At 42.0% G+C, this 25,007-nt stretch overlaps 4 protein-coding genes across 4 annotated transcripts; 3 read left to right on the top strand and 1 right to left on the bottom strand.

Moving 5' to 3' along the window:
- The first annotated feature begins 274 nt into the window (after positions 1-274).
- LOC144648306 (uncharacterized) lies at positions 275-2,769 on the top strand. The gene is made up of 2 exons (XM_078507909.1): positions 275-2,554; positions 2,662-2,769. The coding sequence occupies exons 1-2, from the start codon at positions 275-277 to the stop codon at positions 2,767-2,769; spliced, it is 2,388 nt and encodes a 795-aa protein (XP_078364035.1).
- Positions 2,735-3,977, top strand: LOC144647833 (uncharacterized). The gene is made up of 2 exons (XM_078507540.1): positions 2,735-3,800; positions 3,886-3,977. The coding sequence occupies exon 1, from the start codon at positions 2,822-2,824 to the stop codon at positions 3,488-3,490; it is 669 nt and encodes a 222-aa protein (XP_078363666.1). The 5' UTR covers positions 2,735-2,821; the 3' UTR covers positions 3,491-3,800; positions 3,886-3,977.
- Positions 3,978-6,115: 2,138 nt separating this feature from the next.
- LOC144652279 (uncharacterized) lies at positions 6,116-14,818 on the top strand. The gene is made up of 7 exons (XM_078512316.1): positions 6,116-6,246; positions 9,306-9,677; positions 10,059-10,186; positions 10,964-11,120; positions 11,866-11,976; positions 12,624-12,738; positions 13,480-14,818. The coding sequence occupies exons 1-7, from the start codon at positions 6,162-6,164 to the stop codon at positions 13,715-13,717; spliced, it is 1,206 nt and encodes a 401-aa protein (XP_078368442.1). The 5' UTR covers positions 6,116-6,161; the 3' UTR covers positions 13,718-14,818.
- A 268-nt stretch (positions 14,819-15,086) lies between these two features.
- Positions 15,087-24,976, bottom strand: LOC144652280 (dipeptidase 1-like). The gene is made up of 10 exons (XM_078512317.1): positions 24,708-24,976; positions 21,731-21,860; positions 20,301-20,584; positions 20,013-20,070; positions 19,191-19,290; positions 18,649-18,725; positions 18,066-18,150; positions 17,306-17,381; positions 16,156-16,291; positions 15,087-15,701 (listed from the first exon to the last, which is right to left on the bottom strand). Exons 1-10 carry the CDS (start codon positions 24,872-24,874, stop codon positions 15,615-15,617), a joined length of 1,200 nt encoding a protein of 399 aa, XP_078368443.1. The 5' UTR covers positions 24,875-24,976; the 3' UTR covers positions 15,087-15,614.
- Between the last annotated feature and the right edge of the window lie 31 nt (positions 24,977-25,007).

The following is a 25,007-nucleotide window of genomic DNA, read 5'->3' as shown; positions in this document are numbered from 1 at the left end:
TAACGTAGATGTGAGCTTGGGTAGTCTGTGCGTAGAATGGCCAATTTTCTCTAACGATTGGAGAACATTGGAGCCCGTTATTCCTAATTTTTCGCTCACCCCTACAAACCGAGAGCCTGCCTGGAACAGGCTACCCGGTTCTTGGCTGAGTGGTCTAGAAGGCTCGCGAGTTTTCTCTTGATATACCGTAAAATTCTGGTTATGAGATCCTAGACCCCCTGCTTATCAATATCAGCCCCCTAAACCCCAGATGGAGAAGGACTATGTTAACTTTATGGCAAAGGTCCTCGAAAAAGGCCACGCAGTCCAAGTGCCCCCAGATGAAACCTTGCCCAACGATGGCTTAGGAAAAACATGGTACCTTCCACATTTTGGAGTATACCACCCGAAAAAACCAGACCAAATTCGGGTGGTATTCGATTCCTCTGCAGAGTACCGAGGAGTGTCCCTAAATAAAGAGCTGTTGACAGGTCCGGACTTCATGAATAGTCTCGTCGGAGTATTGACACGTTTTCGTCGCGAGGACATTGCAGCAATGTGTGACGTGGAACAGATGTTCCATTCCTTTCACGTAGATCCTAAGCACAGGGACTTTCTACGCTTCCTATGGTTTAAAGATAACGACCCGACACAGCCTATTGTAGAGTACAGAATGACCGTTCACCTGTTCGGTAATGGTCCAAGCCCCGCGATTGCTACTTACGGCCTGAGAAGAACAGTCGCAGACGGCGAGGAGTTCGCACCAGGAGTAAAGGAATTCGTAGACAGAAACTTCTACGTGGACGATGGTTTGGTCTCAAGACCTACTGCAGCAGAAACTATCGAGCTAGTCAGAGCCACGCAAGCCGCTCTGGGCACCGCAAACCTCAAGCTTCACAAAGTAGTATCGAACTCTGTGACAGTGATGGAAGCCTTCCCCGCCGATGATCTAGCGAAAGACATACGCAGCTTAGATTTACGCCATGATGAACTACCAGCACAACGTTCTCTAGGAGTCTTTTGGGATTTGGAGAGAGACGTATTTACGTACAAGGTATCGACGCCTGACAGACCCTTCACCCGTCGAGGAGTCTTATCACTGGTGAACTCAATCTACGACCCTTTGGGTCTAGCCGCGCCGGTCTTGTTGGAGGGCAGATTACTTCTTCAAGAGCTAGTAGCCATGGGCAAGAATACGACTGCCACTGCACCTCTAGGCTGGGATGACCCACTTCCAGAGGGCCCTGCGAACAGATGGAGGAGCTGGAGAGATGCTCTCCCAGACTTGGAGAAAGTCCATGTGCGACGATGTTATCACCCGAGAGAATTCGGACCAATCACCAGAGCCGAAATCCATGCATTCTCAGATGCAAGTCAGCGAGCAATTGGAGTAGCCGTTTACCTCCGCCTGTTCAACGCCAGACAGGAAGTGGCCGTATCTCTCGTATTTGGCCAGGCGAAAGTAGCGCCCATCAACCCGGTGAGCATCCCACGTCTCGAACTCTGTGGTGCCGTACTGGCAGCTCAAGCCGTAGACAAGGTTGCAAAGGAGTTAGATATGGCAGTATCGGAAGTGGTGTTCTACACCGACTCGCAGGTTGTCCTCGGTTATATTCGCAACGAAAGCAGAAGGTTCTATGTCTACGTTGCAAACCGCGTAGAGATCATACGCAAGATATCTACCCCAGACCAGTGGAGGTACGTGGAAAGCAGCAACAACCCCGCTGACCTGGCGACACGCGGCCTACAGGCGAAAGACCTGACAGAATCAGATTGGCTTACCGGACCCGTCTTTTTAAGAAACGCGAAAGGCACTGCCCCAGTACCCGACGCCGATCACGTTACCATTAGCGCAGACGATCCAGAGGTACGCAAGGAGGTGAAGTCCTGTGTAACTAACACTAAACAACAGGAATTCGGTACACTTCACAAAGGAGTTTTCGAGAAGTTTTCGTCCTGGCAATCACTCAGGCGTGCCATTGCAGTCCTTATTGCCAAGGTTAGGCGATTCAAGCGGAGGAACAAAGCGGACATAGCATCTCAACGTGAGCCAGACCAGCGATTGTCGCCAGAAGTAGTAACCCAGGCCACCAATACCATCATTAAGGCAGTCCAGCACGAAGCCTTCAAGGATGATCTTTGCACCCTTACAGAAACTGCAGCACAGAGTGGCGACGACCGTAACGGAGTTAAAGAGAGAAAAAAGTCACTGAAGAAATCCCATCTCTATCGACTGGACCCTTACGTCGACGACGCCGGAGTACTGAGAGTTGGCGGTCGCCTCCGCCAGACCAATCTCAGTTCAAAGGAGAAGCATCCAGTAATTCTACCAAAAGGACACCATGTTTCAAAGCTACTGTTACGCCACTACCATGAAGAAGTCCATCATCAAGGCCGGCAAATCACCCATGGAGCCCTTAGGAACGCTGGATACTGGCTGGTGGGCGGCCATGGAGCCGTTGCAAGTCTAATTGGTTCCTGTGTGACATGTAGGAAACTCCGAGGTTCTATGCTAGAGCAGCGCATGGCAGACCTGCCACCGGATAGAGCAGAGCCTGGACCACCCTTCACAAATGTAGGGTTCGATGTGTTTGGGCCATGGACGGTGCAGACCAGGAGAACACGAGGAGGAGTCGCAAACGCAAAGCGCTGGGGTCTTGTCTTTACATGCTTGGCCAGTAGAGCGATCCACATCGAGCTGTTGGAGACAATGGATGCCAGTTCATTTCTCTGTGCCCTAAGGCGTTTCCTTGCCATACGGGGACCTGCATTACGCCTGAGATGCGATAGGGGGACCAACTTCGTCGGCGCAAAGACGGAGGTTGATGAAGCCTTAGCGAACATGGAAAAGGAGTCTATTGCTAAGTACCTTTCAGACCAAGGTTGCGAGTGGTTGTTCAATCCCCCCCATGCATCCCACTTTGGTGGCGCTTGGGAGCGTCAGATAGGTACGATCCGGCGCGTTTTAGATGCCATGCTGTTGGAGCTAGGGACACGGCAACTGACCCACGAGCTACTGAGTACCTTAATGTCGGAGGTTGCAGCGATAGTGAACGCCCGACCAATCACAGCCATACCGTCGGACGTCGACGAACCTCAACCATTGTCACCAGCAATGTTGCTCACGCAAAAATCACGCCCACTCGGGCCTCTTCCTGGAAGCTTCACGGCACAGGACCTCTACGCCAGACGACGGTGGAGAAGGATCCAATACCTTGCAGATCAGTTTTGGACCAGATGGAGGCGGGAGTATGTCCACAACCTGCAAGCTAGGACAAAGTGGAACCAGGAGCGTCGGAATTTAACGGACGGAGACATCGTCATGATGAAGGACGATCAAGCCCATCGGAATAACTGGCCTCTCGGCAAGGTGGTGGGTGCAGTCAAAGACAAAGACGGGAGAGTGAGGAAGGCAACAGTGATGGTCTACAGAGACGGACAGAAGAAGGTGTACGAGCGACCAATCAGTAATCTCGTGCTGTTAGTTCCCTCTGACGATACGTGCGCTTAAACGAATAAGCCAAGGTTCAACGACTAAAGTAAAGACAAGGATCCACGAGGATCCTTGGGCGAGGAGTGTGGCGTTACTCACGCTCATTTCCGGACTTGACTTGTGGCGTTACTCACGCTAATTTCCGGACTTGACTTTTACCAGTTAATGTTATTAATCAGTTACTATGTTATCGGATCATCTTTGTAATTCAACTTAGGTACGCCCTCGATCAATGTCGTAAAGTGATTTATCCTTCGTTCCGTCGTAATTTTCGTGTGTTTTGGAGTGTCTATCGGAGTATTTCACTTGGAGTTTGGAGTAGGACTGTGTAAGTTTGATTTCCTGTGATTTTCCCTTTGATTTCCTCTATTGTTGTACCTTATCCTGATTTCATCTCTATGTTGTAATTGTAGTTTTTCACCGCGTGCCACGAAATTAAGAGAATAAAGGCAGTGTTAAAGTTAAAGCAAGAATCGTGGTTCTTGGTTGAAGCGGCGTTTGGCTCAGCCCGCAGTCATCGGGGTTGGGGAACGCGACACCCCTTATTATAGGCCCATTACCTGGAAACGGGAAAAAAGCTATCCGTTTATAAGCCCCCACCCCCTCCTCCCTCTTCCCGGATATACCCCCCCCCATCTGCTGGGTGACAGTACTTAACAGTAAATGTTGCTTTTTATGACTTTTTAACTTAAAAACGTATTTCGAGCAACACTGCCGTGGTCCGTTTCGAAACATCCCCCGGATATATATAAGCCCGAATAAAGAAAAAATTGCAAGGCCGATTGAACGGTTTGGGACTGTATTGAAATTCCAATATTTCGGAAGGCACGGCCTTCCTTCTTCAGGGTCTTACAAAGAATGACTCTAAAGGTTAAACGTTACAGATATAAAATGTGGGAAATACGATACAACGCGTAAATAACAATGGTAGAAAAACAAAAACGTTAAAATTTGAAATTTGAAAGGATAAAGAGACGTTACAACATGAAATTAAAGAAGATATACATATATAATAAGATGCTATAAATGGCACTAAAGACTTGAACACCGTAAGCTAATACTATAATAACAACATGAGTGTAAATATAAACTACGAAATGTCATGCTTCATCCTTTTTGTTTAATCCTAAAGGTTCAAGTGTTTGACCTCTTTCAATGAGGTACGCCTCTCTTGCCTTCCGAACAACGTCACGGTTAGATCGAATGAGTTCAAGAGGAATGAGTTGCATGTCAGTAGCGTTATGATTGTTACAAAGAAAATGTTCTGATACTGTAGTGGGTTTAGAGTGGTTAGTTTTTTTGTCAACAGTTCTGCGGTGTTCGTTGAAACGGTCTTTAAGTCTACGTTTGGTTTCCCCTATGTATTGTTTGTGACAACGGTTGCACTGTACCATGTAAATAACGTTCTTAGAGTTGCAGTCAATGTGTTGATTAATAAGTCTAGTTTCGCCGGTGGTATGAAATGTATAATTAGTTAGTCCGTCAGATACGTAGTTACATGTTAAGCAGTTGTTACCACAACGGAAAGAACCATGGGGTTGGTTAGTGGCAGAGGTTTTGCGAAGTTTAGCACTAACAAATATATTACTTAGGTTGTTAGACCGCCGGAAAGCAACAATGGGTTTATCTTTGAAAACGTTAGTACAACGGAGGGATGAAGACAGAATGTTGAAGTGTTTGTGAATAATGGATGATACGTGGCGAAGAGCTGGATTGTATGTTATGACGAGGGGTACCCGTTGTGGCTGATTAGTAGTGGAAGAGGCTTTAGGAGTAAGTGCTTCAGTTCGTGTGATGTTATGTACGCGGTGTATTTCTTGTTTAAGGAAAGTCAAGTTGTACCCACGTTTGTTAAGATAAGATTGAAGTTCATTAGTACGTTGTTTAAAAGTCTCGTCAGAGGAACAAATGCGACGAAGTCTAAGAGCTAAACTGAATGGAATAGCTCTTTTAGTATGTGTAGGGTGACATGAAGAATGTAATAAGTACTGATGTTTGTCGGTGGGTTTAGTGTAAAGGTCAGTACTAATGTTGCCGTTATTAAGAAAAACGTTGACGTCAAGGAATGGTATAGATGTTAATGAATAATTAGATGTAAACTTGATGGTGGGGTGAATGCTGTTAAGGTAAGAGGTAAAGGCATGGAGGTCGTCTATAGAATGTGTCCATATCATGAATATGTCGTCTATGTAACGCCACCATGTGTGAGGCTGGTAAGGTGCACGTGACAAAGCGTCGGTCTCAAATTTTGCGAGAAACAGATTAGCATAAGAAGGTGCCATTCTGGTTCCCATAGGTGGTACCTGTTAAATTTGAACTGTTGACAGTGATATGCGGTCGGTTATCAGAGTATAAAGGGTGATTAGAATTGTTGTGACGTGTACGTGACGTGTAAGCCCATGCAAAGCCACTTATAGTACAAAGTTGTATGAGCCCAGCCCTTAATTACAACCGGAATTTTACGGTATAAGTCTTGATTTTATCATAAAAGGGTAGTTGCAAGATTTAGAATTCTACGATACGTTAAAATGAACCTAAAATTGCTTGCACATTCTGGAAAATACCGGGTCCCCTCTAACTCTAAGTGGCATACAGGGAACTGGGCACGACAAGGTTTTCTTTACAAACCAAACAATCTTTTCATACTCATTTGCAAGTCGGCATTGTCCTAACGACCTGTCTGACAAGCATGGCGGAGGTTTACAACGGTAAAAGCACGCTTGTTCTTCTTGCTTTCGTAGCCGTATTTCTTCATCTATCCCGAGTGGCATCAGGTAAGATATAAACTAGTCGTTTCATATCGCGCTCGTATATATACTCATACCCCGTCTACAGAAACACGATGCTAATAATTTTTATATGAGGTAAAGTTCACTGGTGATGGATTTTATTTGACCGGCACGAGACGCAAGTTATACTCTTTATACTTGTGTTGGTAACTGTTGATTAAGCTTAATTTTCTTGTTCTTCACTAAAATAGCTGTGAAATAAGGAAAAAATCAAGCTACTCTGGAGGATCGGAACATAATATTTTGCAATAAGCCGGACCGACCGCTGAATATTTAATATTTACCAGCTGCAAGCAACGTGTAGAAATTTACATTAATTTTTTGCTTTCTACTCTGATTCACTTGCATTTTCTCTTATTATTAATACCAACTAACTGCAAATTTTATATCTAGAGGTAACTTTCAAAGTACGTTAGGTAGATTTTTACGTATAAAGACTATATAAAAGAAACATAACATTTCAATGTCTCACACCTTTCAAGGGTTATATATTGCGTGACGGAAACGATTGAAGTTACCGCCCCGAATGGAATATTTCAGTCGGAACAGTCTATTAAATTTCCTATCCAGTCAAGCATACAATATATTTGGAATTTGAAGCGACGTTTAATACTGTGTGAAATTAAAAATGGCGCACAGAACACAGAAAAGCTGCTTGTGTTGTTTGCCGTTCACGTATGTACATATGGGTCGCGTAATATGTACATTGTAAATTATGAAGACTGCTTTAATCCACTTAAACACACGCTTCATAAAGAAACCGAAAGGCCTAGAGGAAACAGAAATCTTTCTATCACTTAACGGAGTGCAAAAGAACAAGTCATTTCGTTATAAAACGCAAAATAAATGACAGCTGATGTAGAATGAAGCATCACCAACTGTTTTGTTTACACAAGCCAAACCCTGTCAAAATTGTACGAAATTTACATGTAATGGATTTAAACAAATCAATGTAAATTTCATTGAAATGAACTTCAACTTTATGAGACGTCTATCAAGGTTAATTAACTTCTACTTTGCCAATTCATAGTTCTCTTGGCTTAGTCAATAGTGACAAGAGCTTGGCCGTAAGTAAAATCACGCTAAATTTGCATTCTAGCCAAAATTTTAGGGATCTGCAAAATTGTAATTGTCTGAGCGCGATAGAAAAAAAAAATTAAAAAATATTATGTGAAACAAAATCTACATATAAATAGATCTATTACTTGACTTTTTTTGACATTTTCGTGCGAATCAAATGCATTTTTTCCACGATACTTTTGTAAGCAAGTCAGTTTTTTTAAATCAAGTCACCTAAGGCGGGGATAAATATCAATTTGAGTGAAGTTTATAGAAAGGAAAGGAGAAAGAAAATTGTTTTTGAAACACCACCAGACGGTTGACCCCCACGCAAGAGCACTCCAGGTTGTCAGGGGGACTAACTGGTGTCCGATTACCAATTTTAAACTTCATTCTAATTTCAAAATCACATTAAATCCTGTAAATCTCCAGTATTTCTTATTTCTCTAAATTTTGCTCATCCTTTGGGGAAAATTATCGCCTCCCAAAAAATCCTAAACATTCACAAAACACCGCAAAACATAGATTTGTGAAATGAGCAGAGAGTTTTTGGGTTGCTTAAACGCTAACGAGATATTCCAATTAAACCCACATTAAAGGTCATTAAACGGTGGAAAATGGCTTTCATGTGAACCCCCGCCTCAATATTTTATTATATTTCACTCTTCGCGATTTTATCGTATCCAAGCCTTGAAGAGACATGGGAGGCTATAGAAAAGCAGCGCATCGCATACTCATCTTTCGGTCACGTTCGCGAGAGGGCCTGGGATCGGGATTGACGGCCCGATGGCAAAGTCGCGATATAAAGTTGCGAACAAAGAAAGCTGAGCAACGTATAAAGAAAAAGTGTTAAAAAAATAAACTGCGTCTTTTGTTTTTGCCTTATTTAAATATAGTATTAATTTTGACAGGCGTAATTATTAAAGAACAATCAAGAAGCTGACGTGACGAAGACAGTGACTAGGAACAATGTCTTATCCAAAAACGTTTGCAAGAAAATCACATGTAGTAAGATACGCCCTCTTTTCGTAATCAAGCCTTAAAAGACGTGACACAGGCCAAGAGTATGTGGAAACGGTTGGGTTTTCAGTTTTAAGTTATAAGTGGATTACAATGATAGCTCTATAACTTTTTGTGAACTAATACCCTCTCATAAGTGGCCAGTTTTTCGTCAGTGATTACTCTCACAAAACCTATAATTTTCTCTATGTTCGGCCGGAAACCTCGCTGAATCACTCGCATTCCCATTTCAAATTTTCGTTAATTAAGAGCTCTAAACTTCAAATTGGCAAAAACACTGCCATATAACAAACAAGGATTACTTTCGAGCATTGTAAATGACATTTTTATGACAAATTGAGATAAACTTGAAAAAGGTCGGGCCGACGTTTTTCAAGCTTACCCAAACGCAATCCGTTTTAATCTTCTAGAATTTCGCCCATCCAGGTCTTTCTGTGTTTCTTTTGCCGGGGTCCTTCTACAGTTTTAAGCTGTTATTGTGATATTTCAGTTACCGTATTTATTCGATTAAGCGCCCAACCTCGAATAAGCGCCCACCCTGAAGGTAGGAAAAGTTAATAAGCGCCCAGCCTCGAATAAGCGCCCACCCCGACCCCACACAAAAAAACTTAAGTGCACAAGAGGAGTATTGATTATTGAAATTGTATAAGAACCTTTAAGAAGACTTCCCCCATGACCGAGTTTTCTTAGTATTTTACAGGAACTTTCAATAAACAGTTTAAATTCTGCTTTGGCACACCTTACATGTAATGCTTTGTTATTGTTTATTGTTTTGTTACAAAAATGAACTTACTCTTTGCAGTAATCGTGAAAATTTAATAAGCGCCCAGCCTCGAATAAGCGCCCACTCTCAAGGTCCAAAAATTTAATAAGCGCGAATAAATACGGTAATTCTATCAACAGTTGGTTAGTGCCGAAATTACCTTAAATTGCGTGACATAGCCCCTTTATGATTATTTCTGTAGGTATCCACTCGCCACTGAATGTTCAGATTGAAGCTGTAAATGGCACAGATTTTCTGATAATTTCGTGGGATTATCAAGTTGGAGCAAACTATAGCAAGATTAATGTTGGGTGGTACATAGGGAATTCAGCTCATGGCGCGGTGGGAGTTGGTCCGACACTTGCACCATGTGACAACTCAAGATGTAGCTACTGTGCGTCTAACAGACGGCATCATATCAACTGTCATCAGTTCAATTCGATCTACCGGGATTCGTTAACAGTCTGGATGGACTATGAAGGCGTTGTCACGTACAAAGTCGCTGCATGCAGTACCAACGAGTCAAATAGCTGTGTTTATAGCATGCGCAGAGACTACACGATTCCCCCGGGAGGTAAGTTCACTTTCATATTTGGTAATGTTTCCATGGCAATGTTAGGTTTATAGACCCGTTAAGTGCGTGCCTCAGGCATCAAGAAGAAAGACTCTAGAAAGCTGGACAGAGTGACTTAAGTGGGCCAGAGTGACTTAAAGGTGATTGATCTAAATAGTAAGACGGACACGACACCAGAAATTTAATGCGATTAATCATTCAACAACAATAATTTATTTATTGCTAAAACATGTAAACGTGCGCTCGAAAAACCCTTAAGAGCTAATCTTGGCTGGGTGGCCATTCAATATCACAATGAAGAAATACATTAACTCAGTTAGCATGGATTAATCATGTAATTATTCAAGATAAAGTTCTCTGTCTCCTCTCCTTTCTCTAAAGCTCCAAGTGCAGTAAGAAATGTTCAAGCAAGACCTCTGTCATCCAAATCTGTGGAAATCACGTGGACTGCACCCAATCAAACTAGAGGAACGATCAAAAGTTACATGGTGTATTACAAAGCGAGTGACGTAAGTAGACCGTGCATTTGCTACTCTATCAGGGACGGCGGAGCCGGGGGGGCTGGGGGGGGGCTTTAGCCCCCCCAGAATTTCCGAAAAAATAAAGACTTACTAAGAGAAGAGTCTTTTTAGCCCCCCCACTTCAAGTCACTAGTCAGCCCCCCCCCCCCCCACTTGGAAAAATGCTCCGCCGTCCCTGTCTATGAAGGGATGATGCCCGGGGGATGATGTACATTTATAGAACATTTAGCAAGTGAGAGAACGTGTTATTTAAACTAATTCTATTAATTCCCTGGGCCTATCTGGGTTAGCATCTGCACCGATTTTCGTTCGTTATTAGCGCGCCAGTCTGCGTAGCAAGCGTTGACATATTTTTAGCAGCGAGAAAATTGGGGCGAGGACAACGCGCAAGACCATGACATTTTTTTTGGAGCTGAGCTTGCTAGAGAGAAAACCTGTCCAGATTTCATCTTCTTTATAAAGACCAACTCCCGTGGCATTTTTTCTGCATCCCATGGTATAAGAATAATGGTAATGGTAATTGTTCTTGTAGAGCGCATTTACGAAGCTCAATGCGCTTCACAGGACGAGATCGGACATCAGCATATCAGTCGCCTTTTGGCAGTCACTATTCGTCCATGTATATGATGTCGTATCACCACCCAACCCATGGATACATGTGAATAGACCAGACCGCAACACCGGGAACTCCGTGCCCTACTCTTTGCGAGTAAGTAATTACTGAACACGTACATGAGCTAACTTACTCATTCCTCTTATCCTCAGGGAGAGATGAAGTATCATACGTATCCTACTCACCTATTCAATGGAACAAAGGTCACTCTCGACGGTTTACAACCGAAGACAACTTATACGATTTCTATGGTTGCGTCAACTTCAAGGGAGAATGGAGAAGAATCCAACACAACTACTGTTACGACGTGTAAGTTTTAATTGGCGTTGATATAGACTTTCTAAAAGTCGTTCGCTTCTCATTTCCGGTTTGGTGGTAGTGGACCCCGATGCGCTCGTGCTCTCGCGCTTTGCGCTCTGTGAGCTCGTCTTGTAAGCAAGTCTAGCGTTGATAGTGGCTGATTGCCAATCCTATCCAAGTTATATCTTACAAACCTCCATGAAAATGGTGAAGTTTATAGTTTATTCACTTTGGGATAAAATACTTGTAACATTTAAAAAGTAGATGATAATAGATAATACACTAATAGAATTTGTGTAAAATTGATCAGTCTGTAATGCAAGCAACAAGTTCTCGTAGAAGATGATCTCCACGACTCAGAACAGGTGTCGAAAGCAGCTGACCTTCGTTATTCCGTCCTTCAGCGAATAGGGTCGCTCTTTAAAGGTCATGACCTTTCATGCGATGGTCGGATGCTACACCTTACTGCATTATGGACGCTTGTAATTGAAGATTCGAATGCTACATAACAAGTTTCCTTTAGACTATAACAAAAAACCCCTCTATTGATTCGTGTTCTCGATTCAGTGAAGTTCTGTAATGCGAGCACCAACCGTTAGAGATGTTATGTTATCTGTGAATTATGCACTGCTATAAGTTGGCATAATTCTTGACGTAGCTGCAAGTTACCTTATGTATGGTCTCGTTTAGTGTACACCAATGTGCGGGGCTGCACAGAACTACAGCTTTCAAAAATTATTCTATTTAATTTTAGATGAAAATGAGTGTGTGTCCAGTCCTTGCCAGAACAACGGCCAGTGTAAAGTGACCGCTGACACTTATGCCTGCGACTGTCCTGAAAAGTGGGAAGGAAAGAGCTGTGATAGTAAGTAATCAACCATTTAAGATGTAAGATGGCAGGATGTTGTTAAAAGTGCCTCGCTATCGATCTAACAATGATAAACGCCTCCCACTTAGCAGAAATTGCGTCAGTATTTGAAACTTCTTTGACGCCCTAACCACACATTTACGTAAAAATCACTTGTTTTTAAACATAATCAGGAGGCTAAGGATGTATATAGTAATGTTTTTCAAATTTGGACGCCATTTGTGCAAGGTGACTATACAACACGGGAGAGGTTACGGAAAAATAGGGATATCGAACAATAAAACCGTCGAGAACACGATGCGAGTTTTTTTCTAGCTTTTTTGATTTCTCCGAAACCGTCGTGCGCGACTCTTTCGGATTTTTCTCTTTTTCGTTATGGAGCAAATTAAAAATAATAAACTTAAAGCAATTTTGGTCGTCAAAATGTTTTTTCGTCCAGGCAAATGTAAACTTTGAAGTCTTCATTTGGAAAGTTGCAGTTTGAAACGAAGAACGAGTGAAAATTTTGCAAGTGATGTGTTTCCCCGAGAGCTTTAAAGGTAAATCTGCTGTAAATTGCAGATTTGTAAACAGGGGCCAGGTTTATCTGAACTTTAAAGCGTCAAGCTAAACCAAAACACTGACATGTTTCTTTCATTTTCCAGTACCCAAAGGTTTTTCACTTGACACTAGAATGTGCCTAGACTATGATGACTTCATCTCTGTTGAAAACAACTCCACTCTGGCATTTTGTGTTGAAAAGTGCAACAGTGATTCCAGGTAAAATGCCGGGGGGGGGGGGGGGGGACACTCGGGTACGTTTTGGGTCTGTATGTGCCGCCGGGTCTCCAAAGAAGCACCATGTTTTAGAAAGAATTTGCATTCGAAATGATACCTGGTTCGAGAAACAGGTCATTTTTTAATGCCCCGTTTTGGTTGATGATAATTTGAGACTGTTATGAGTTCGAAATATCATACCCCGTTCTAGGAATCGCCTCTCCAATGGATACCCTGTTCTAGATTAGGAGCCCAAAATCCCGACCCCCCTGGAGCAACACATACCCGTCTAGGTATTTTTAGGGAGTACCCCTCGGGGTAAGGTGACTAAGTAAACACCTCGAGAATATACTGAGCTAGCTGGGAACAGCCAATGCCATTGCGCGCGCAGTATCCTAGGAAGAGATTTGCACCATTTTTGAAGGAATGTCAGGGCCGTAGTCAGACTTTTAGCATAGACCAGGCAAGATCTTGCTAGGGGGGGGGGGGGGGGAGACTGGAGGTAAACGGTCAGGAAATTTTAAAATCTAGAGGCTCTGAAAAACGTTTTTCAACATTTTTCATGACTTACGGTATTTCTTGAGAAAAGTCAATCGCGAAACGCACTTACTTTTTTTAATTTTGGGTTAAAATCTGGACGAGGCAAGTGCCTCATCTTGGCTCTTGCTAGCTACGGCTCTGATCATGTTATCTTAATATTTGTATTTCTAAAGCATCAACATTTATGTATCTCTCACTTTATAGTTGCAAGTCTTTCGAGTATGGCCGAGGATACAACAGTAGTGGGGAGTTCCAAAGCGATCTTAACATGAAGGGAGTCGGCCAGTGTAAACTGAGAAGTGGAAACAAAGACTCGTACAAGCTCAAGTCTTGTGTCTATAATTACTATGAGAAACGCCCCCCTAGTAAGGGAAGTGTAGGAACGATTGCACCATATGTGTTGTTACTGAGCCTGTCTGTTATGTTAGCTGCTGTGATGTGATCAACTGTTCGATTTTAACAAAGTTTATATGTGAAGTAGGAATTGCAGCGTTCTATAGAGCGGTTTTCAACTGAGTAATTCGCATTTGCTTTGGTTTTGCATTTCTACGCTTAGTGATTGAGTTAAAAAAAACTCGCGCCACTTTCTCAGCCAATCAGAAGTAAAACGAAAACTAATGTTGACTCGCGCGCACACGTTTTCCCGCGCTTCGAACCGGCTACATGTATATGCTTCGAGTTTTGATTGGTTCACTGGATTGTCTGTTTTCTTCGTGATTGACTAGAGTAATTACCTTGGTTCGGTTTTACGATACTCAATTGAAAACTGCTCTATGCACAACTACTAATCAATTATTGTATGAGTGTAACCCAAGTATAGAAAAGGAAGGGTCCAGTGTACCATATGCATTGTTGAGAAGGCCGTCTCTTGTTATATACTTTACCATTTTCTGTAACCAGAGTCTAGGAGTAAAATGTACTCTCCCTCTCACTCCGTTGTCGCGTAAGTGTAGACAGGTTTCAGAAGAGAAAAAACTAATGTACCATATGCATTGTTTCAAAGCCTATCTGTTTAAGTAAGATAAACCATTACTTCAGTGTTAATAAAGGTAATGAAATGGTTATTAGAAAATTCTATGTTCTGTTTTCGGTTACGCACGTATTTGCAAAACCTTGATAACCCAACATATAAAATCGAGACTGGATCTATAGCTTGTTTCTGGCTAAGAAAGCAGCCTGGCTATTTCAGCTCCAGAAGTAAATAAACACAATTAAACATTATTCTTAATGCCCATAAAGGCAATATTTAGCAGCTTAGACAGGAACGGTGCCTTTCTGAAAGGTAGCATTTATTCGAAAAAATTGAACTTTAGTACCGGCGAAGAAACGCAAACTACTTAGGTAAAAGGCCCTCCAAGGAAAAAATTGGTGTTGGAGTTACAGGCGAACATATCTCCTTTCGCTAAGTGTTAGTGTGCAAGAGCAACCTAAGGTTGATCTAAAAGCAGCTACAGTACAGTTCATGTTTTGGCAGACCTGCAATCCCTGGGAAAGCAAATGGAACAGTAATGTTTCCGGATAATCTGTTGGGATATTGAGCGCTGCCCTTAAAACGTAGTCACTACGTTCTCCAATTTTAAGGTAGTGCCACTAAGGGAAAGCAACAACAAGAAACTGAATAAGAAATGGTTGGTAGCACCATCTCTTTCGGTCGGTTTGCTGATTTTGGAAGAATGCTTGCTATTATTAAATGATCATTCAAACCGGACTGAACAGAAACGCCTCTTTACTCAACTCAAGGTACTTACATATATAACCAATTAGTACTCAGACAAGTATAAATTATTTGATTAATCATCTTTTAATGACGTTTATATTTTGTCCTGTTACGGATATACAGTTGTGGTAAGAAATACGATGAAATCCTATTGACTATTGCGCAATTAATTTTTGTTATCTAAAGATACGAAAAAACACTCTTAAAGGGACTATGTCACGGGGATTTCGCAGATTTTTGGTCTAAACTGTTCTGAAATAAGTGGTAGGCAACTTTGCCCATGAAAAACATAACATTTGAACATTTGACTGAAGATATAACCTTTATTTGGGGATAGAAATCAAACTTCGACTATAAATATCAACATTTTTGAAGGCGCGCGGGAACAACTTCAAGACTTAGGCTAACGTTTTCAAATTGCAATCCATTTCCATCCGAGCCATCTTCAGCCAAGAGCGCTTTTAAACAGTTTTAGTGCTATAATAATGTACCATTATGTTTAAGTTTCCCACGTCACAAATATAAATTTTGGCTGTTCAAATATCTGTTAAAATCCGTGACATAGTCCCTTTAATAAGGTAACTTGTTTATCGCTCCCCGCGAGGTTTGTCTTGATGCAAAATTAAAAACCATCGACAGCTGGGCGACAAGTTTTGTTAACATAAATGTAATTGTCAATGGGCTGGATATTCTTCTGGTCAGCGGCAACCTACAAAAAGAAAAACATATTATATTACCAGATCATCCTTACGGTAAGGCAAGTCTGCATTCGAGCCTAGTGGGCATACAGGCCGGATCGAGCTTGTCCCGGTTTCTGTAGCATGACTACTCCCCCTGGATGGGATGCTAGTCCATCGCAGGGTTACCCCCAGCATTAATTCGCCGGTACCCATTTATACACCTGGGTGGAGAGAGGCACTACGAGAGTAAATTACCTTCCCCAAGAACACAACACAATGACCTCGGCCAGGCCTCGAACCCTGACCGCTCGATCCGAAGTCTTGCGCGCAAACCATTAGGCCAGCGCGCCTCCCTTACGGTACATCAGGAAAACTAACCTAATGATGAAAGTCTTCATTCTCATCACAATTCCACCTGGCATTGTACAGATAACTTAAGGAAAACTAAAACGTTGAGAATTTATTCGTTAGGCACTAGCTTACCTTTTCCATTTTCTCCATAGCAGTAATAAGATTTCCTCCCACCACCTTATTCGCCTCCTCGTCGCTGTATCCTCGCCGTAGAAGTTCTTCTATTAGTTTTGGATACGTTGAGACATCTTCGAGTCCTTCAGGAACTCTGACAATAGAGAGACAAGACACATACAAGTTCCCAAATACGGACACCGTGCAACCAGCAAAAAGGAATAGGGAAAAGTGTTCATAGTATGGAGGAACACGCATTACAGAGGTCGAGTTTATATGAATTTTGGCTGCAAACTGTCCGTAATAGGGAGGTGACCGTGTTATAGAGGTGTCCGTAAGGAGAGCAGGGCTGTTCCTAGCGGGGGGGGGGGGAGGGGGGGGGGGGGGGCAATTGCCCCCACCATGACAACTAAATGCTTTTGTTTTCTAATAAAGTGTTTGATTTTGCTGCGCTATTTCTTGTAGCTATATTGGAATTTGCCCCCGCAGCGGAGTTTATCGGAGTTTGCCCCCGCAGACAAAAAGTCCTAGTAACGGCCCTGGAGAGGTTCGACTGTACTAAAATTAAACATATGTCGCTACCGGGAATTCACTTTACAGAAAAAGCAAACATGAAGAGCGCTATCCATTTATACGGACAAACCAGTTCTTGTAAAAAATCAAATGGATAGGTTATTCCCACTGAATATTTTTCGGGACAAAAAGGAAAACCTTCAGGGGTATTTCTTTTATTGTCACTTTCACCGGAAAGCTCCGAATATTAGCGTGCAATTTTGCTTTTTGGCATTATTACCATGCGCCTCGATGAAATACGCGGCTGTACCGATGGGAAATGAAATGGAAAGGTCCTCCCCACTGGAAATTTTTCGAACAAAAAGAAATACCTTCAGAGGTATTCTTCTTTTTCTCGCTTTTACCGGAAAGCTCGGAGATTATATCATTGTGTCATTTTTTCTTTTTCGCACTATTACCATGATTCTCGATGAAATGCACGGCTGCTCCGGTAGGAAATGACAGTGGAACAATCCTTTCCACTGAAAAATTTTTAAATGGTACAGACTCGTCTCGTAATATTGTGCTTGTTGAGGAATCCTTCTGTTCTATTTGCCGGAAATTCTCATCAGTTTTTCTAGAGAAATGGAAAGTGTTCTACGACTAGTGTTCATACCTTGGTACGCCATCGTAATCACCGCCAAGTCCAACATGGTCAATGCCTGCGATTTTCTTGATGTGGTCAATATGATCTGAAATAATGAACAAATACGAATACCATAACCCCATGTTAATATCATCACATCATGAATCGAAATTGTTCCTTTGTAAAGTTCAACTCCAACAGCTCAAAAGTAACAATGTGTAGAAAACGTATACAAAGGTCAACTTCATAGATAAAGACTGTATTTATAGACGAAATTCCAGCAGAACTACATTCAAGACAACAACTTCGTATCAGTTTGCATTCAATAACAGACTTGTTCCCGGTCCCTAGTTATTCATTCTCAAAGGTAATAAAAGACTGAGGTGAAATGATATGAAGGTTGCGGGGCAGGCTGAGAAGGGCAACGAAAAAGTAGGGAGCTCCCCGATTTTCGTCCGGCTTTTTTTTGATACAATGCGTTCTAGATAAAACCACCTTGGGAACGAGTCTGATTCAATCAAGAGTGCCGTGTTCGAGGAGGGGGGGGGGGGGGGTGCAAACATGTAGCTATGAGTTACGTAACAAGTTTGGTTCGAGTTTTCAACACAGTGGATGAAATGTAACGATATTTACAGAGCACTACATACGACATAAGCGCACGCTAATACAATGTTAGCTTGATACACAGAAAAGACCCCTTTGTCCTTCAATAGATAAAATGCGTGCTCAAGGACTTCAAGCTAGTGAGCATGTTTATTACTTATTGATGTAAACAACATAAAATATTAACCTGCCACATCACTGAGGGTCGCCGTCTTATTGCACGTCAGGTAATCGTTGTAAAAGTTCACCATAACTACTCCGCCATTCTGTGGCTGCAACATACGTTAGTAGGGATGTGAATCGCACGATCGCACGAGTGTATTAGGTAGTGGACGAACGAAAGAACGAAAGAATATAAATGAATGAATAGCCTAATAAAAACAAACGTTCACTGGCTAAAAATATTAAAAACAATGAGCTTTCGGCTGTCGCTCTACAGCCTTCGACGGAGCTCATTGTTTTTAATATTTTTAGCCAGTGAACGTTTGTTTTTATTATGTCTAATCCTGGCTGCGCTTCAATCTTTAATTGAATGAATAGCCTGTTACAGGCGTTCATTAAGTTGCGGAGCAGCGCGGGTAACGGGATTAGCGGAAGACCGGCCAGTGGAAAAAATGGCGAGTGGACTAAGGCGATTTTTCGCTCCCTTTTTTTGCTAACCGAACGCCAAAGCGCAGGCTAATGAATGAATAAATGAATGAAAAGATGGATCAATTGATCGATAGATGGATTGTTGTAGTTGTTTAAGATAATAAATGCCTGTTTCTCACCAATCTCTTTAATACATCATTAGGAACATTTCTAGGGTGTTTACACAGTGCGTAGGCAGAGGAGTGACTGAAAATAACTAAAAAGGAATATTATGTCAGGTTGTGAACACATTTGATAACAACAATGATCACAACAACAACTTATTAATTCGTTCAGCTCGCAACTTGGAAGTAAACCTTTTATCGTCATCCTTGTTATTATGCCGATAAAAACGATAGGGCTCCTCCTACATAAATTTGCAATTCGGCTGTACCAAAATAAAAAAAATGAAAAGATAAATCAATTGTGAGCATACAACCACACAAATTCTGAAATGTTCTAGTTTGTTGCAAATGCAATGGGAGTGGGGTGGGGTGACGTAACATATGGTCAGATGATATTGTGTCACAACCATATTTTGTTTTTCTAATTTCATTTATTTCTTGTCCTTACTTTGGACTTCCCTCGGATACTGCATTCACAGCGCACTCGTTCCTGTTTTACCAATCAAAGTTTGAACGCATGCTGACACCGCGTTTTTTTAAGGCGCACACTTCCTCACCTGGCGCTTTGGTGACGTCCAGGACGTCATGCATTGCCTTGTGGGAAATATGCGACATGTCAATGAACATTCCAAGACGATTCATCTCTTTGATCACCAACTAAAAGAATGAAGTGAGATCAGTTATATATGGAAACATCCCAGAGGCATTTTCTCAAATTATCGAATAGTTTTCTTCCAATTTTTATTATCAAACTGTTCAGTCGTGGATCAGCTCAGTTGAGCGGACGTCTGGAGTAAATGTAAAATTAGTCATGGTTGCAGCCACTTATTAACGCCGTATTTTTAACCTTTGAGAAGCGGACACTTTTCCCAGATGGACACTACTTCTGGTCCCATGAATGTGGTTGTCTCCTACGCAGATGCTATTAAGGATGTCACGCAACGCTCCCAAATAGCGGCTAGGAAGGAGTGAATGTCCATTTGCGAGAGGCTCGAAAAAGATTGTACATTGTGTTTCTTTTAGCCGGCGAAGCCTAAGCACGAGATACACCTAATTCTAGCGACTGGGTCCTGGTGGCTAACAGAGCCATTTTCCCTGGAGACGAGAATGGGTTGGAAGTCGTTCAGGTCGATTGATTGATCTCGTAAAAGAGAAAGGGGTTGAACCACAGGACTGTAAACCGTAACTTTAGACAAAGATCAGTAGTTTATATATTATGCTGTGAGAAGTCAGGATTGACCGTTGTGTTTCAAAACTGGAAATCTGTAAAAGAGTCAAGGAAAATCAGAGACACACGGGGCAAATTATCAGTTGCAACTTGGTGCATGCCGAAATATACCTAATCTACTCCAGGAATCTGCGCAGAGCATTTTTCTTACCTTTCCAAACTCCGTCATGCCATTATGTTCTGGTATTTTCGGAGTACAAGAATCAATCCTAAAAAATAAGAAATCTATCAACACGGCGGCAAGACATTAAAACGAAACGAAACCAACGAAACAAGCGAATACCATACCATCACTTATTTTAGAGCAAGAGAGAACGTAAACAGGTTAACCTGAGTGTTATTCAGGCTAATGCTGGATTTTCACTGACGCGTAATCTTTTACGTTCGTTTACGTGCGTGAAAAAATTTAGAGACAATATATGGACGACAAGTGACTTACCAAGGAGTGTGGCAGCTATGAGTCAGTGTCATATATCTCCCTCCCAACTCGTACATCATCCTTAGCGCATCCAAGCTACTGTCAATAGCGTGACCACCCTCTATGCCGATCAGAGAGGCGATCTTTCCATCTTTGTGCGCGTCTTTTATTCCCTGGGCTGTAGTGACGAAAGTAAAATCCTTAGGGTACTTCTCAACCATTCGCATGACGACATCCATTTGCTCAAGGAACAAGCGGACCGAGTTCTTGTACTGGTTACGACAGGATACGTATGCGGACCAAAACTGCGCGAGAATAAAAAGTGTTACTTTTTGCGTGCAATGATTCATCAAATTTGTAGTAAATAATAAAGATGGTAGATTTTAAGCTCGGTGATAAATAGTGAAGAAATTATTCTACATGATACGAGCGTGGGACAAAGAAAAATGGTAAATGGCCTAGCTCACAGCGAGTCTCATGCACGTAGCTCAGTTGGTTAGAGCGCCCAACCGGTATTCTGGGAGGCCATGGGTTCGATTCCCGTCGGGGACTCAGATTTTTTTCTTTGTCCCACGCTCGTATCATGTAGAATAATTTCTTCACTATTTATCACCGAGCTTAAAATCTACCATCTTTATTATTTACTACAAATTTGATGATTTCGACATTGCTGATCCTAGCAGTATGCAGGACGCGTGTCACTTATCAACCTAGTAAATGGCCTAGCTCACAGCGAGTCTCATGCACGTAGCTCAGTTGGTTAGAGCGCCCAACCGGTATTCTGGGAGGCCATGGGTTCGATTCCCGTCGGGGACTCAGATTTTTTTCTTTGTCCCACGCTCGTATCATATAGAATAATTTCTTCACTAATGATTCATCTTCAAAGTATGGCATAAGTTTTGCTGCGGGCCAAAGTGTCGCATATGGGAGTTTACTTCGCCTTTTATTTCACGTGAATGGGATAGTAGTCAAGCACAAATTTACCAAGCATTGAATTCGCCGTTACCCATTTAACAAATTGGCTGGAACTGAAGAGGAAAAGATAAGAACTCGAACGTCCATCCAAGCATGGGTTATCCCGAATCTTGAGGACCTACAGTACGAAGACTAGAAAAAAGCTCAATAGCTATTGAAATAGTTCCGACAAATACGAGTTTTATCAAAAATAGTCTATAACTTCTCCTCCAAAACGATGTCTGGTATTTTAAGGAAAAATTACGGTCCTTATTTACAATTCCATGATAAAAAATGGCTTAACTTCTCTTTGATTGATTGAATCCTCCAAGAGGTCCAGATAGGCTCCGTTTCTAGTTTCGTCCCAAACTCCTGTCCCAAACTGGAATACTAATTGGAAGGGGGGGGGGGGGGATCGTCACTATCTTGCAGTAACCCAGCATGCATGGTCCGTCCAGTTGGTAATTAATGCTTTCGGACCTGCTAAGGTCGCTTACCTGAGCTCCAACTCCACCCTTCCTGAGCCTGGGAATATCAGTGTGAAATTCTGGGTTGTCCTTATCCAAAGTCACGTTTTCCAGTCGATTCATGTAGTTCTTCCTTAGTTGCCATGGAATGTCGTTATGTCTAAACGTCAAAAAAAAGAAAGAAAGAAAGAAAGAAAGAAATAGTTCCATGTGATTACCGTATTTATTTGATTAAGCGCCCAACCACGAACAAGCGTCCACCTCGAATAAGCGCCCACCCTGTAGGTAGGAAAAGTTAATAACCGCTCACCCCGCCCTCTCCTTCACAAAAATTAACTGAAGTTTACAAGAACAGTATTGACCTTAGTGACAATTGGGTTGAATGTTGTTGACTAAGTACTACTAAAATACTTTTACAAAGACCGAGTTTTCTTAGTACTTTACAGAAGCTTTCAATGAATAGTTAAAATTCTGCTTTTATAATACATCTTCACATTTTGCCAGTGCTGTTACTTCGTAGCAAAATGAAGTTACTACTTGCTGAAATGGTGAAAATTTAATAAACGCCCAGCCTCGAATAAGCCGTGAGCATCCACCTCAAAAACGCGCCCAATCTAAAGATCCAAAACTTTAATAAGCGCCCAAGGCGCCTGATATAAAAATACGGTATATCATTAGGAGGACCATATGTTAAAAAGCAATATTGGGCGTGGTCGTGGCAGCGAGTAAGGTCCGTGACAATGTTATGACGTGAAAACAGCTATGATAACTTAATCTTGATTGGCTGTGAGGAAGTGAAGTTGTGTACATTTGCTTTTGCAGACGTATTTAGCTTTACCCGCGCTCTCCCGCAGATTTCAAATAGTCAATCGAAGCTCCAGTTTCTCAGAAAAGGATTTCTATCTGTCACTCTGACAGTGTCTTACAAAGACCCGCCTTATTTCCAAGAAAGACCTGAAAGTGATTTTGTTAATCCTAATCGGTCGTTGAGAGAACATTAGTGTAGAATGTTCTTCAAAGTACATACTGTACCAGGAAAAGATTTCTTAACATCCTTTTGGTCCATTGCACCGGCTCAATTCCCATTTAAATCACTTAATGAAGTGGCAGGAATGCAATGATTTGAACTCTTGTCAACTGGCCGCCCATGCTCGCGTTATACGCTACAATTTTATGAGGAAAACAGAGCCTGTTTTGCAGCGTAAGCTGATATCTCACTCCCACAAAAGCCTTCAGTTACAGCCAAAACATATCAATCTGGCGATTCTTCCCTCGTTTATAAACAAACGCATTTATTCACGTAACGTCGCTTTATGCATTTTCTTGGTCGTTCGAGCAACGTTCGCATACATATACTACGTTTCCTGCAGCGAATGTTTCAGTAGCTATATTTAGTTTCAAATTGAGATTTACGTTTTCCGCAAAAATACTGGAACCAAACAGAAGTTCTTACCCATCAATTAACGACGTTTCGTCCAATATTTGCTTTGCGCGTTCCGCAAACAACTACAACCACTGCACCGATGATGAGATATTTCAATTTCATTCCAGGGAAACGCAACAACGAATGCAATCGAACTTGAGGTTGAAGGCAAAAACAAGAAAGCGTCTCTGTCTAGACTCTCTCCGTGAATAAAATACTCACCCAGTGACCTGTGTTTGACTTAACTTCCTCCTCAGATATCTTGTTTTTTACGGTCTAACTTTTGGCGTGTTCATTGACCTAGCGTGATTCTCAGCGGGTCCGAGGTCGAATCAAGCTGTTATGGCTTAGAGCCATTGTTTATTAGAATTTGTTTACAGTGCATACTACTCTATGTCTGCATGTTAAGGAAATCAAAATAAGATTTTTTTTACTAGTAGATAACTTTATGATTGTTTCGAGGTTACAGGTATGCGTAAAAGCTATAGGCTTACTAATCGGGGACACACACACCAGATCCAATTGGAGTTTGGAGTTTTGATTTTTGAGGATGGAGGAAAACTGAAGAACCCGGAGAAAAACCCTCGGAGCAAGGACGAGAACCAACAACAAACCTGGACAAACTCAACCCACATATAACGCCGAGGATTGGAACCCAGGCCCCGTTGGGGTAAGGCGAGCGCTCACTCATTTAAGTGATGTCAGGATTTGTCGTATGAGTGATGAGCTGATGTAGAGCACTAAAGACCCAAGCGTCGATAGCTCACGATTACCTACAGCTGTTTTCGTACCCTTTCAAGGGTCAGAGTGATCTTGTAATACTCGCAATTAGCGAGTAATGCTTGGTATGTGGACATTTGTGAGTGCATGCTGTAAAAACTGTCAAGTCCTTTTGTGAAGTCTTTGGACTTTCTTTGTGGAAGAGACGCATGAAATGGCATCAAAATAAATTAACATAAAATAATGCGCTCAGTAGCAAAAAAAATTAATCATAATTCAATGCGTTTTCGACAGGGTATCACTTCACTTAAACAAAATATTTTGTTTCTACAAATTGGATAAGCGACCGGAAGTACGAAGTTTTGATTACATTTCAACCTGGCGGTGCAGCGATTGGAGAAAAGCTGTTATATGTTATAGGATTGCTGGTTACAGCTATTGATTTCCTTTTGCACTGTTTAGTAGGTAAATCGAAAATCCAATAAATTTGCATGTGATCGTATGTCAGTGAAAGCGCGCGAAACCTTCACTCGCGAACTCATATCTGCTTTTTGCGCCTTGCAGGGAAGAAAGTGAGAAGGCTTTTGCGCACAGACTATAATTATGGGGGGAAACCTTTGCTCAAATGTTCAAAACGTTTTGTTAATCAAAGAAAGTGCAAATCTAGTTATGTTTGTCTCTCTACTCGCGTGTACGCGTATCGCGTTTGCCACGCGCACGAGCTCTTCGCCGGAGGCTTCATAGCGCAGAAAGGTCCCATGTAATGCAAGTATATTTTGTTACCGTTTAAGACTGTTTCGCTGTAATAGTGTATTTAGAATGAACATATTCGAAAAAGAGCGTGAATAAAATAGAAATTCTTACCCATCAACAAGCGGTGTTTCTTGCAATATTTGTTCGGCGCGCTGCGCATAGCTCTTGGGCGTCTCGTCTTCATCCTTCTTTCCTAACAACAAGGCGCAAGGCACGGCTATAGCGACCACTAGAACAACTACAACCACTGTGCCAATTATGACTTGCTTGCGATTCATTCTGGATTCGTGAATTTGTGAATTACACAAGGAAATGTTAGATGATCTGTAAGGTTGAAGAAGACGCGATCTTTGTGGCTGTCACAGTGAATAAAATATTCACTTAATCTGGGTTGTTGTTAACTGTCATGTT

The sequence above is a fragment of the Oculina patagonica genome, chromosome 4, assembly GCF_052425735.1.
Source record: "Oculina patagonica isolate OP01 chromosome 4, crgOcupat, whole genome shotgun sequence".
NCBI classification, from domain to species: Eukaryota; Metazoa; Cnidaria; class Anthozoa; order Scleractinia; family Oculinidae; genus Oculina; species Oculina patagonica.
Note: the sequence above shows the minus strand (reverse complement) of the source record. Positions and strands in the feature narration are given on the sequence as shown.

Bases quoted from the DNA above. Each gene is read 5' to 3' on its own strand.
- LOC144648306 (XM_078507909.1), top strand. From the start codon at position 275: ATGGCAAAGGTCCTCGAAAAAGGCCACGCAGTCCAAGTGCCCCCAGAT. The intron at 2,555-2,661 runs GTAGGGTTCGAT...CTTGGCCAGTAG, and splicing joins CTGGACCACCCTTCACAAAT to AGCGATCCACATCGAGCTGT.
- LOC144647833 (XM_078507540.1), top strand. From the start codon at position 2,822: ATGGAAAAGGAGTCTATTGCTAAGTACCTTTCAGACCAAGGTTGCGAG.
- LOC144652279 (XM_078512316.1), top strand. From the start codon at position 6,162: ATGGCGGAGGTTTACAACGGTAAAAGCACGCTTGTTCTTCTTGCTTTC. The intron at 9,678-10,058 runs GTAAGTTCACTT...CTTTCTCTAAAG, and splicing joins CTACACGATTCCCCCGGGAG to CTCCAAGTGCAGTAAGAAAT. The intron at 11,977-12,623 runs GTAAGTAATCAA...TTCATTTTCCAG, and splicing joins GGAAGGAAAGAGCTGTGATA to TACCCAAAGGTTTTTCACTT.
- LOC144652280 (XM_078512317.1), bottom strand. From the start codon at position 24,874: ATGAATCGCAAGCAAGTCATAATTGGCACAGTGGTTGTAGTTGTTCTA. The intron at 18,726-19,190 runs GTGAGGAAGTGT...ATTCCTTTTTAG, and splicing joins GGACGTCACCAAAGCGCCAG to TTATTTTCAGTCACTCCTCT. The intron at 16,292-17,305 runs GTATGAACACTA...CTCTATTGTCAG, and splicing joins GATTACGATGGCGTACCAAG to AGTTCCTGAAGGACTCGAAG.